Consider the following 12446-nt stretch of genomic DNA (forward strand, 5'->3'; position numbering starts at 1 on the left):
AATATGATCCATAATAATCTAGTAGTACTTTGGGGTCCTGCCCTCCACATGCATGTCATGTACATGACCATACATGCCACACATGGCCTTGTGACTTTGACTTGAACAAATTTTTTTTTTTTTTTGCATGTAAGAAGAGTGGAATGGGGGTGGTGGTGGAAGATATCATATCAAATGATATCACGTAGTATGTAATTATATGTGGTCGGACCTACTTGGACCCACTTTAATAACCCGATTGTGACCCACTAGAGGTGGTGGATAATCATATATCATAAATTTGTCAAAAGAAGCCACACCTCTCTCTATCAATCTGTTGATTGTTCTCTCCTCTTTTTGACCTTTTTCTATTTTGTTTTTGCTTTTACTCACGTGTAAAGTGAGAATTTGTAAAAGCAAACAGAATTTTACTCAACTTTTTTTGTTTCGTTTTTTTTAATACCTTTGAATGTGAATAATAATGAACGAATAATAATGAACTTTCATATTTAATTTAGTTACCTTTTTTTTCTTTTCCCCTTATTGCCTCTTTAATTTTTCCTAGAATATTAAATATTCTCATTTATTGAAATTTTGATTAGGACTTCATATGTGTTTTTCACTACTTATAATATTTCAATTACCTCAAAAGAAAAAAAAAAGTTTGTATTTCAAATCACACAAGTCATATCCTAAAAGTAGGATGGTATTTGTCACTTGAAAGGTCTTTTGTGGGACTTGATTAAGATTATGCACCTAACATGTATATGAAAAAGACAAATGACTCAAAACAATTGTTTGATATATTAACTACCTAGAATTGAAAAAGATGAAATAAAGTATAGTGCTAATTAGAGAAATCAAAGCCATTTTTGCACTTTTTTATTCTACTTTCTTACATGGGAAACTTAATATATTAAAAGCCAAGACTTCATCGGAAAGAGAAAATCCTTGGATTGTTTCATTGTTGTTTGCATGGCTATTGAACTTCCAAGAAAGGAAAATCCTTCTTCTAGAGTTTCAGCAAGAGAGGAGCATGAAACCAAAACAGAGAGGCACTTTTATGGATAAGTTTCCAAACTCTCAAAGATGGATATATATGCAATAACCATGAATCTCCATTAACAAAAAAAAGCTACTTTAGGAATGCCTTAATTGATATCTAATAATCCAAAAAGGGTGTCTTTAATTCGCTTTATACCAAGAGCCCACCAAGAAAAGGAGGGGAAAAAAAAAAAAAAAAAGAAAAAAAATCTCAAAATCTTTTTTGGGCCAATATTTAAATAAGAGAAACTTGAGGCAAAAAAATCCAAAATTAGAAATATAAAGACGGACTCGAGGAATACTTTGCTTTTACCGTTAACACTTAACAGGGGGCAAAGAGTAAAAATTGTCAAACTAAATAACTACTCTGTTCCCGCTTTTTTTCCGCTATTCCTGATTGGATTTCGACTTTTCTGTCAAACAAAGTTGGAAACTTAGAAAACGTATCCTTTCTTTGCGCCACTTTGCCTGGTTGTTGTACAAAAGAAACAGAACCGCTATTATTTTGCTTTAATAAAACAAAGACATGAAATTAAAGAATAATAGTGTGATACTTAGAGCCGAAGAGACTTGGGAAAGATTTGAACCTGTGATATTGGAACCAAGAAAAATTAAAAAATAATAATAATAATAAATTAAAAAAAAGGCAGAAAAAAAAAAGCATGCCCCACCAAAGAGGCCCATTGCTTTGGACAATTGCAATCTTTGCTTTGAACACAATCTGTTTGACGAAAATGGCCAAAGAAGTTCACCATCACCAACATCTCCAACTGGGTCTCTGTCTCTCTCCTCAGTCCAGTCCCTTAACCCCACCTTCCTTTTTTCTCTCCCTTGACATTCCATTTTCTTCTTCTGGGTTATTATCCTCTATCCATGGACCGAGGTGACAAGCCGCACCCGCAGCTCTCTCTGGCTAAGAGTTCGCGGCAGCGGTGCAGTGAATGGTTTGTTTTGTTACTTCTTCTGTGTCTTAATGTTGTAATTCACTTCGAATTGTTTATGATCTCCTAATTTTTGTTGTGAGTGGTTTTTTGTAATATTCAGCTATTGCTTGAGTGATGCCTTTAATGGTGTATCTGATGTATTTTTTTGTGCCTTTGTCTTGTAATTTACTCCTATTTTAGTATGCGCTTTATTGCTGTCACAGTCACTTTGTAGTTTCTTTATTTTCTTTTTCTCTTAATTGTCATTTCAGAGGTGATGTTGTAAATTGTTTCTTTGCAGCTTTTTCTCTGCTTGGTGTTCTAGTTTACATAGATTATAGTTTCCTTAGCTTTCATTTATTTATTTATTATTACTTTTTTTGAAATTTGTTCTTGGTGAATTAAATGATTGATTCATTTACTAAATTTTATGTATGAGAACTTTAGAATCAGAATAAATTTGTTTGCTATCGGTGTTCATTTCTTTCTTTAAACTTCTTTATTTGTGTGATGGTGTTTTTTTAGAAAGAAAAAGAATAAAAGTTATGAGCTTTGGTTGTTCATTCTTCTAAAAGTTGTTTGTTTGCATGCATTTACTTTTATATATTGAACATATATGCTCCTAATCCCCTGTTTTCCTGTCTTAACTAAAAAAAATGCACAAATGGAGCTTTAGTGTCTTTGTCAGGATGCATTAATCTCAATTAAACTAGTCTTATTCTCTCTCAATAACATTCTTAAAAATCTTCAGTTGTCTATGGTTTTTCCTGCCCTCTGATATTTCACTTTATTTGTTTTATCAAATCTAAAAATATATATTCATAAGTTGCAAATATCTGGTTAATGAACCCCAGAGCTCACTATTATCTACTTGAGTCATAAGTTTGAATATTCTTGTGGTCTCTGTGCCTCTGCCTTATTAGGTTCTGTTTGAATCATTGCTCTCTGAATGTTCTTCTGATGCCTTGTCAACAAATAGTTATTATAGTTGATTATATCATTATTTTCATAACTGCAAGTGTTTCTTGATGATCGTGACTGAGTAATTAGCTGATATTCTTAGGATTTTTCGGGACGTTCCAAGCGATATTACTTTAGAAGTGAATGGAGGGATATTCTCATTACATAAGGTAATTTCTTGCCCTGTTTATTTTAAATATTCATAATTTCTGCATGGAAGCATAGCTGGTGATGGATAAAGCTTCCTTTATTCTTTTGCAACTGCTTTTGCTCAAATGCATTTGGTATATTATCTGCGTCATTAATATTATCTTCTTCAGTGTAGAAAAAAATGATTAAGTACATAGCTTAAATTGCAAATCTTGACCCTGTTGTGCATCTAGTTCAAACTTTGTTGACTATGTAAATCAGATCTTGATGTTTTAAACTGTGCATCTAGACTGATATTTTATTCTCACATACTTGATGGACTAACTGTGACCTTATTGTGAATGAAGTTTCCTCTTGTCTCTCGAAGTGGGCGAATCCGGAAGTTAGTTGCAGAGCATAGGGATGCTGATATCTCAAAAGTGGAGCTTCTTAATCTACCAGGGGGTGCTGAAGCATTTGAGTTGGCAGCAAAATTCTGTTATGGTATTAACTTTGAAATTACATCTACAAATGTTGCCCAGCTGTGTTGCGTTTCTGATTACCTGGAAATGACCGAAGAATTTTCAAAGGATAATCTTGGTTCTCGTGCTGAAGAGTATATTGACAGCATTGTTTGCAAGAACCTTGAGATGTGTGTTGAAGTTTTACAGCAATGTGAAAACTTGCTACCTCTTGCTGACGAGCTGAAAATTGTTAGCCGCTGTATTGATGCAATAGCATCAAAGGCTTGTGCAGAGCAAATTGCTTCAAGCTTCTCGCGCTTGGAGTATAGCAGCTCAGGAAGACTTCACATGAACAGGCAAGCCAAATGTGAAGGGGATTGGTGGATAGAAGATCTTTCTGTTCTTCGGATTGACTTGTATCAAAGAGTCATAACAGCGATGAAGTGTCGTGGAGTCCGCCCTGAGAGCATTGGTGCATCCCTTGTGAACTATGCCCAAAAGGAGTTAACAAAAAAATCCAGCTTGTGGAACCCATCTAGCCAGACAAAAGTTGATTTACTTGCAGGTTCAAATGGGCATGAAAAACTTGTGGTTGAGACAATTGTCAGCCTTTTGCCCGTTGAGAAGCTTGCGGTCCCTATCAATTTTCTTTTCGGGCTTCTGCGAAGTGCAATAATGCTTGATTGCACGATTGCTTGCAGGCTTGATCTGGAGAGAAGGATCGGATCCCAGTTGGATATTGCTACACTTGATGATATTCTGATCCCATCTTTCCGACATGCTGGTGATACTTTATTTGATGTTGATACAGTGCATAGGATTTTGGTAAATTTTTCTCAGCAAGATGATAGTGAAGATGATATGGAAGATGCCTCTGTTTTTGAATCTGATAGTCCTCATTCACCTTCCCAAACTGCGTTGTTTAAAGTTGCAAAGTTAGTAGACAATTACCTTGCAGAAATTGCACCCGATGCCAACCTCAAGCTTGCCAAGTTCATGGTGATTGCAGACGCTTTACCTGCGCATGCGCGTACTGTTCATGATGGGTTATATCGAGCGATTGACATATACCTGAAAGTATGTTTTTCTCATCTTTTCTTACAATTTTGTGCTCGTTTAGATTTTTTTACTATATATTAAAGACTAATTTGACATTGGGTGTATGGAAATGGTGTTTTATTAGTAGAATCAGTTTGAAGAGTAAATTTCTTACAATTACTGTTTTACAATGATCTATAACAGGCACATCAAGGTTTGTCAGATACAGACAGGAAGAAACTCTCCAAACTGATTGATTTCCAGAAGCTCTCCCAAGAAGCTGGTGCACATGCTGCACAAAATGAGCGTCTTCCGCTCCAATCAATAGTGCAAGTGCTCTATTTTGAGCAAATAAGGCTCCGGAACGCCTTGTGCAGCTCTTATGGAGATGAAGACCCCAAGCCAATGCACCAGTCATGGCGAATCAGCAGTGGCGCTCTAAGTGCGGCAATGTCTCCACGAGACAACTATGCATCGTTGAGGCGTGAAAACCGTGAGTTAAAACTTGAACTAGCTAGGTTGCGGATGAGACTCAATGATCTAGAAAGAGAACATGTTTGTATGAAGAGGGATATGGAAAAGTCTAACTCTCGTAAATTTATGAGTTCTTTCTCTAAAAAAATAGGTAAGCTGAGTTTCTTTGGACATAGTTCTTCAAGGGGATCAACTTCTCCATCAAGGCATTCGTATAGAACTGATTCTAAGGTAATTGAGAGAACGTGTGCAAGCACAGAATAGGTAATATTAATTTACAGTACCAGGAATTTTTTCAGTGTTTTGTTGAATAGCTGCAAGTCATGTTTATGGTGACCCTTTTTTCGTATGTGCTTTTTTTTGTTTCCCTTTTTTGGCCACCTTGTAAATGAGACGTGGTGCTTTGATTTAGCAATAGTTGGAGATCTTCTTGGTTGCAAGTGATGCTTTTGGGTGCATCTGCCTGTGATATTGTTTTAAATTTTTACATCTTCAATATAAAATCTTGACGTGAAGTTCCAGAAATGCTTAGTTACCAATAATATTTATTGACACGTTGAATTCATAACAATAGATTTTGAGGTTCCAATTCTTGTTTGAAACTTGAGCTTTATGCAAAACCGGTGTCATTTTTTGTTCCTTTCTGTGCATTTTGTGATTAACCCCCGGGTCATGATCATTACTGTGCCTAACTGACCCATAGGAATTATAATTCTCAAAACTCAATAAACTTTTCTCTTTTCCTACGTATTCAAACTTGGATGAAAAGCAAAAATGTGAAAAAGAGTCCAATGGTAGTTACTGATCAATGGTTAAAAATTTATATTATCTCTCAAAGAATCATTCCCTCAAATTAATGTTGCCAAAAAGAAGTTTTTGACATTTGAGCAGCGGCTTCAGGTCAATTAACGACGACACTTCAGCCAGTGTTGGTGTCGGGGAGAGAGTCCAACATATACAACAAACCATGAAAAATTAGTAGCTTATGCAGCCAAGGTAGGGAGGAATCAATATAAGATGGCATAGTTGATCAGATACAGAGTCTCTCAAGCTCCAAAAAATGGAAAATCCATCATATTCTGCAGCTCAGCACACGAACTGTATGTTTCTTGACTTGTTAGCAATGCTTTTCCGCTTCTCAGCAATATTTGGCAAGTGGAAAGTCACTCTAAGAGAGAGTGACTTACGAACACTGTCTGGTTTCCTCAAACAGGACTTTAAAGCTCTAGACTGTGCAGATGAATCTCCATCTACTCCTAATACTAGTTTAGGCCCTTCCTCGCTAAGTTTATCGAAACTACTGCTTTGTTCATAATTAGCTTGCCAAGCTCTCTTCTCCATCATAGTCCATACCAGAGACTCATTGCTTTCCAATTCTCGGTAAGTGTCTCTGTATTTGGTAGTAACCACCTCAGGACAAGACTCATCTTGGGAATATCGCTTCTTGAGCCGTCTAGGATCACAGCCAACTGGTTCGAGAGGACTGTGAGCACCGGTACAGGACATGAAGCCTCTGTTTATGACCCTGTGCTTTGGAGTCATCCCGGCACAGGACGTGGTCGGAGAAGAAGTGTGTTTGGAAGTTGTCGGGCGTGTTCGGGAGAGGTTGCTTGGTCGGGAAGGAAGAGAAGGAGGTCGGTTGCATTGGCCGCCAGCTTTCTTCATTGAGTCGTAGATAGTGTGGATAGGAACTATGTAATAGACTCTTCCTGGAGTCAAAACCGACTCTGGTTTAACCACAATCCATGGAAACTCAAAGAAGTCAGGGCGAGTGATGCAGTGTCTTGGGTTCTTGTTCATCACCTCGGAAGCAGTAATGGGTTCCTTGAGAATCTCAACATGTCGACCAGGATGAACCAGTTTCACTACATCTTCTTCCTTTGCCATAGATACCATTTTTTGAAGTAGATTGGTATCTCGTAAAACTAAGCAATTGAAACCAGAGGGAATGCAAAGTAGCCAAATTTTGTTCTTATAGTGTCTATTTTTCTCACTAGTTGATAAAAGGAGCGATAAAAACAATAAAAGGATCTTAGGAGAACATGAGTGTCTTGTTGGCAGAATTTGTTTATTGTTGTATAATTTTAACATCTATACCAATATATATAGATCATGTTGGGAAGATATTTTGTTTTCTACTGTTCTTTGTGGAACCCCAAGACGGTGAATGTTGATGCATATCTATAGGCCTACCCACCACCAAACCCCAAGAAAAAAAAAAGGGAAAAAAGCCACTAAGAATTAAAAAATGAAGACATTTGGGTTTTTGATTGATAAGAGGATAATGTATAAGAGAGAACAACAAGAAAGAATGATATTATATATATAAATGTATCATAGTTTTTTGGTCAATTATATATATTATACTTGTTGCTAATTCTACATTTTGATTATGTCACATGGCATGACAAAAAGATTATGTCTTACAAGGGATTGGCCCGCTGTATAATCTTTGAGTTGCTCAAAAAGTGGAAAATAAATGAAAAAAATAAATACTATGAAATTACGTATGAAATAACTAAGATGGTGATGATTTTTTTTTTTTTTTTTAAATCATTGTTTTGGTAAAATTTTTTTGGGATCGGGGGTGTAATTAGTTCTGAAACACCAAAGAAAGCGGCAAGTAATTTCTTGAAAATTCATGCATGGAATTGCATAGCTCATGGAATATTATATATGAACGGTAGAGATTATAAAAATATGCCAAAGCAAGGTCCATAGAAACAAGTTTAACCAAAAGTATCTGTGGGCGAATCAATTTCCCAAAGTCCAAATGAGCAGGAAACAGGTTAAATTTTCCGGATATAGCAATGAAAAAAACCACGAACATTATGAAACCACATAAGTGAATTCGAACTTTGTGCTGTTTCTTAATTTAATGTATTAGCTGTAATGTACTAGCCGCCCTCGATTTTAACCAAACTTGTTCACAATTGGGCTAATTAATCACGCGCAGTATCTAGCCTCTTTTTTTTTTTTTTTCCCCGAATAATAATAATTACAGTCAAATGCATGGACGATTTTCATGTTAACCGAAGATTTTTTTTTTCCCCCCACCACCAACTCTTACCATTCTAGTCAATCATCAAAACCACGGGTTTAGATCCGTGATAATCTTGTATTTGTGGGCCTTCAATCTGGACCATGGATAAGGTTGCCTCAAACATGAGGCGTTGAACAACATCACGACATGTCATATGATGCATCAGACTGATCAAGCATGTTTGTTGCCCTTGCACCAAAATAGGCTTAAGGATTGCTATTAAGCATTAATTCAGGTCCAATGAGACACGGCTCTGGCATTCAATGAATAATAATAATAATAATACAGAAAAAGCCATCGATCTGCTGCAAGCATTTTCATCACTTGCAAATTCGATATGGAGACTCCGTCTGATCATCAAAATCGTGGAATGCAAATTAACAATCAAATTGCAAATGTTGATTTATACCATTGGAGCCTTAAACGTAAAAGCAACCAACATCACAACCATCCAACGACAAGACGACCAATAAATTAAGCAATCTGAGAGGTGGAGGTACAAAGGACGAGCTGGCAAACCTGAAGAGATTGTCAATGTGCATTATATCCTTCTTCCAACAAGCTTGACAGCCATATGGATTATGGAGTTGTCAAAGTTGTGAAGTTTATAAAATGATTTTATAGCACCAAGAACAAACCAAAAGCAGAAGACAATCAGAATCTGAAGTTTCATGGAAAAATTACATTGGCAAGGAGAAAAAGCAAACATAATCTCATTAACAAGACCAAGTTAAATATCCTAACACCCTCTATAAGAAAACAGTTCCAAATTCCAGAATAATAACAAGGGGTCTCCCACCATTTATATCAACTTATTGTCAATGTCTTTCAAGTTTCTCTTGCGAAATCAATTTTTGTTTTTTCCTTTATGCTGTCGATTTGGTAAAGAAGCGGACGCCAACAGCCAAACCTAAAATTAACAGGGGAACAAGGAATTGGAGGAGCTTGATGACGAACTGTGGGGTCTTGTCCTGATTGTAGTGAGGCTGTTTGGGAGGAGTGTATTTGGTCTTAGTAGGAATGCTTGATGAATCGATATCTCCTACATAGAATTCATCCATCATTGCCCTAGCACTTGTACTGTGGCCAACATCCTCAAAATCATCAGTTGCATCCTTCCCTGGAAAAACCATACATCACATTAGGCCATCGACAAGTAGATTCAAATATTTCTGAATTAACATTTTAGAAAAGTCACGTTTAAGTAAATTTCAAGCACAACTGGATCATCAACCTGTGGCTGACAATAAGACTTCATCACCGCCAGGGTGGTCCTCCAAGAACTTTGTCACATCAAATACCTGCTCCCACAAATTTAAATTTAGTGTACAAAGAAATTGCAAAGAGAAGACCGTATAATATAAGTCATACAGCAAAAAAATAAATACAGGAAATTTGCCTAAAAAACTGAGTCAAATCTGCCAATGCAAAGTGAACCCGGGATAAAAATACAAATAGGGTACTTAAATTCCTAAAATCCAAACTCAGTGAAAGGATTTGGCAATTTGGGTTAACTTTAGGGTCTTGTGCAGCTTCTATTCTCAGTGTCATACTATTATTGTTCTTTTATAAAAGATTATCAATTGAAATATAAGGCTGTATGAACCTCCAAGGGAAAATCCATTAGATTCACTATTGGTTCTAACACAAATGGGAAACAAAAGGAAAAATTACACAGTACTATTATTGATAAGAAATTAATTAAAAAGAAAAGAAAAACCATGAAGTTTCACACATAAGCAACAGATGTAGGAACTTTACTTTTTGACAAGCTTTTAGGCCACACCAATTTGCTATGTGCACACTTGCATGTATACAAAGACCCATGAATTAATTGAGAGAGCTTTTCAAAAAGTGATTCTAGCAAAGTAATGTTAATATCATCAAAATGTATCCTTAAATTCATAAAGCGTAATCATATTAATCAGAATCAAGCAAAGATGAAATTCTTCCTTTCTTTGCACTTTTAAGACGGACATAGGAGAATTATCTAAAACTATCCTCTTTTTACTTCCACACTGAATTTTCAGTTTCAAATATCCTTTCTTAGGGTCCCATGCAACACTGTTCACAGATCCAATTAATTTTTCTTGGAAACAAATATAAATTTATCTTATATCTCACATCAATCAACTTACAAAGGGAAAACAAACAACAATAAAATATCCTTTGTATGATAAAAAGTTAATTGGACTGATAAAAAAGCCTGTCTTATTCTTTTCTCTTTCGAGGTCATATGGCCCTGATCTTCAATATGTAAGCGGTAAACACAAAGCAAGATCTTCGATAAACAAAAACGAGACTTTTTCAGAAAAATTAAATTCCTTTGTTAAAATTACAACCCTTTACTGGGATTTAAGCCCTCGGCATAAATAAATGATAAGAAATAAATTCAAACAGAAGCAGACAATGGAATATGAAATCAGATTAAACAGACAAAAAGATGGAACAAAATATCGAAGGAAATTCACAATTTCATTAAAAAAAAACCAAAAAAAAAAAACTTTACAGTCCAATGTCAACAATTACAATGAACACCCAACAATTCAAATTTCAAAACAAGAACTTCCCAGATCCATTCGACTCAATCCCAGTAAACCTTACAAATTCCTACTACATCATCCAAATACATTGAAACCAAACAAAACCCATCAAGAAAAAACAAAAATTTAGAAGGTAAATCATCAAGAACGCTCAAAAAATCGAATTATACAAAATTCAAATATTACCTTGCCCTCAATGACGAGCCAGCAGTTTTCGCGGCTGTTGTGCGCAGAGACCTGAGCCAAAGAGTAGACCTTGCGTTCCCCACCCATTGTTAGAAGAGAGTAGTCTCTCTCACACGCGTACTCTGTCCGAAACTGATCAAAGCTAATGCCTTTAGAACTGCACACACACAGGCGCTGTGTGTGGATTTGGAAGAGCAAAATAAAGAGAGAAAAGAGGGGGTTTGGTAGGGTCAATGTTTCATTCGGTGCTTTATTTGGGTTGGTGAGGTGCGATTGGCCTGTCACCAACCACCTGTTTTCTGGGTTTTATAATTTTAGTCCATTCTTTATTTAATTTTCACTTTGCCCCCTGTTTTTTTTTATTCTTCTTCTCTGATCTGTATTTTTTAAGCACACATCAAAATATTCAAGAAATAATTTGGGTAAATAAATTTAAATAAAAAATATTTATTTATCATATTATTTATTAAATAAAATTAATTAATATTTATTAAACATTATTAATTTTTTAATTTTAACAGTGAACTAATAATATATTATTAATTTATTACTATGTAAATATATATTGAAGTTCTTTTTTTTTTTTACGAATAATAAAATTACCAAATGAAGAATAACAAAAACGTATAGGAATCTAAACGTTTTTGGGTAAAAAATTATTGAAAAGAAATCATTAATGGACAACAAAGTTTAAATTTACCCATCTTCAAACATCTATTTGGAACAATCTTAATTTTTGACGGTGCTTGAAAAAAAAAAATTATCTTTGATGGATGTGATTGGATTAAATCTATTTGGACGGTGCTTGAAAAAAAAAAAAAATTACCTTTGATGGATGTGATTGGATTAAATCTATATGGACCGTGCTTGAAAAAAAGAAAAAAATTATCTTCGATGGATGTGATTGGTTTAAATCTATCGTATAGTAAATTTTAATAATTATGGGTCTTGGTCTGTTTGCAAATTTATATTTGATGTGTGGGTACAGGAAATTTCTGTTTATATGTTTATAAATGCATTAGATTATAAACTACACCGTCCTTTATTCAGCAAAAAGGGCACATGGACATCTTTTACCTTAAAAAGAAAAAAATAAATAAAAAGTAAAAAAAATGGACATTTAATTTGCTATGCAACGATTCAGAAAGTTTCATATGGACATGTCTTTCCCTTCGTTACCGCTTGTAGGCTTTGCTTAGAGTTCAAAGGCATCAGAAATATAGAATTAGACGCAGGAGTCAGACCTCGGCGCACACCCATGACTGAATCAACTACCACCTTACCTCATCTTCACATCCTATTTTCTTTTTATTTTTACTTTTCGTCGTTAAATCTCTCTGACTCCTCATCATTGTATATATATATATATATATATATATATTATTTCAGTAATGCCCAAAACTATACGTTTTCAAAACAAATTAATGTCCCTATCAAAATATTAATATTATGTCTTTTCAAAAAAGATATTAATATTATGATAATTAATTTATTTTTTTATCATATTTCTCGGAAAATTTTTTTCAAATGCTACATGGTAGTACATTATATTACAGTGGAATTTTTTTTCAGCCTCATATTTTTTTATTTTTTTATTTTGGGTGAAAAGGCTCATTCTCGTCCTTGCTTTGATGTAAAGAGGGTAACGTTGAATGCTAAACTT

General features: G+C 34.9%; 2 protein-coding genes across 4 annotated transcripts; one reads left to right on the top strand and one right to left on the bottom strand.

Moving 5' to 3' along the window:
- The first annotated feature begins 1546 nt into the window (after positions 1-1546).
- Positions 1547-6986, top strand: LOC107426607 (BTB/POZ domain-containing protein At5g48800). 3 transcript variants are annotated; one of them, XM_048480072.2, is made up of 5 exons: positions 1547-1821; positions 1907-1967; positions 3010-3076; positions 3404-4576; positions 4742-6986. In XM_048480072.2, the coding sequence occupies exons 1-5, from the start codon at positions 1686-1688 to the stop codon at positions 5273-5275; spliced, it is 1971 nt and encodes a 656-aa protein (XP_048336029.1). In that variant the 5' UTR covers positions 1547-1685; the 3' UTR covers positions 5276-6986. The 3 variants fall into 3 exon arrangements, 2 of the variants coding, with proteins under 2 accessions (XP_048336029.1, XP_015892320.1); XR_009640751.1 differs by having other exon boundaries at positions 1551-1967; positions 4742-6111; positions 6225-6986; XM_016036834.4 differs by having other exon boundaries at positions 1551-1967.
- A 1730-nt stretch (positions 6987-8716) lies between these two features.
- LOC107426813 (cytochrome b5) lies at positions 8717-11035 on the bottom strand. Its single transcript, XM_016037102.4, has 3 exons — positions 10784-11035; positions 9289-9355; positions 8717-9174 (listed from the first exon to the last, which is right to left on the bottom strand). The coding sequence occupies exons 1-3, from the start codon at positions 10868-10870 to the stop codon at positions 8921-8923; spliced, it is 408 nt and encodes a 135-aa protein (XP_015892588.3). The 5' UTR covers positions 10871-11035; the 3' UTR covers positions 8717-8920.
- Positions 11036-12446: the final 1411 nt, after the last annotated feature.

The sequence above is a fragment of the Ziziphus jujuba genome, chromosome 9, assembly GCF_031755915.1.
Source record: "Ziziphus jujuba cultivar Dongzao chromosome 9, ASM3175591v1".
Taxonomy (NCBI): Eukaryota; Viridiplantae; Streptophyta; class Magnoliopsida; order Rosales; family Rhamnaceae; genus Ziziphus; species Ziziphus jujuba.

Bases quoted from the DNA above. Each gene is read 5' to 3' on its own strand.
- LOC107426607 (XM_048480072.2), top strand. From the start codon at position 1,686: ATGCCCCACCAAAGAGGCCCATTGCTTTGGACAATTGCAATCTTTGCT. The intron at 1,822-1,906 runs GTCCCTTAACCC...CCATGGACCGAG, and splicing joins CTGTCTCTCTCCTCAGTCCA to GTGACAAGCCGCACCCGCAG. The intron at 4,577-4,741 runs GTATGTTTTTCT...GATCTATAACAG, and splicing joins CGATTGACATATACCTGAAA to GCACATCAAGGTTTGTCAGA.
- LOC107426813 (XM_016037102.4), bottom strand. From the start codon at position 10,870: ATGGGTGGGGAACGCAAGGTCTACTCTTTGGCTCAGGTCTCTGCGCAC. The intron at 9,356-10,783 runs GTAATATTTGAA...TTGTGGGAGCAG, and splicing joins GGCTCGTCATTGAGGGCAAG to GTATTTGATGTGACAAAGTT. The intron at 9,175-9,288 runs GTTGATGATCCA...TGGTTTTTCCAG, and splicing joins AGTCTTATTGTCAGCCACAG to GGAAGGATGCAACTGATGAT.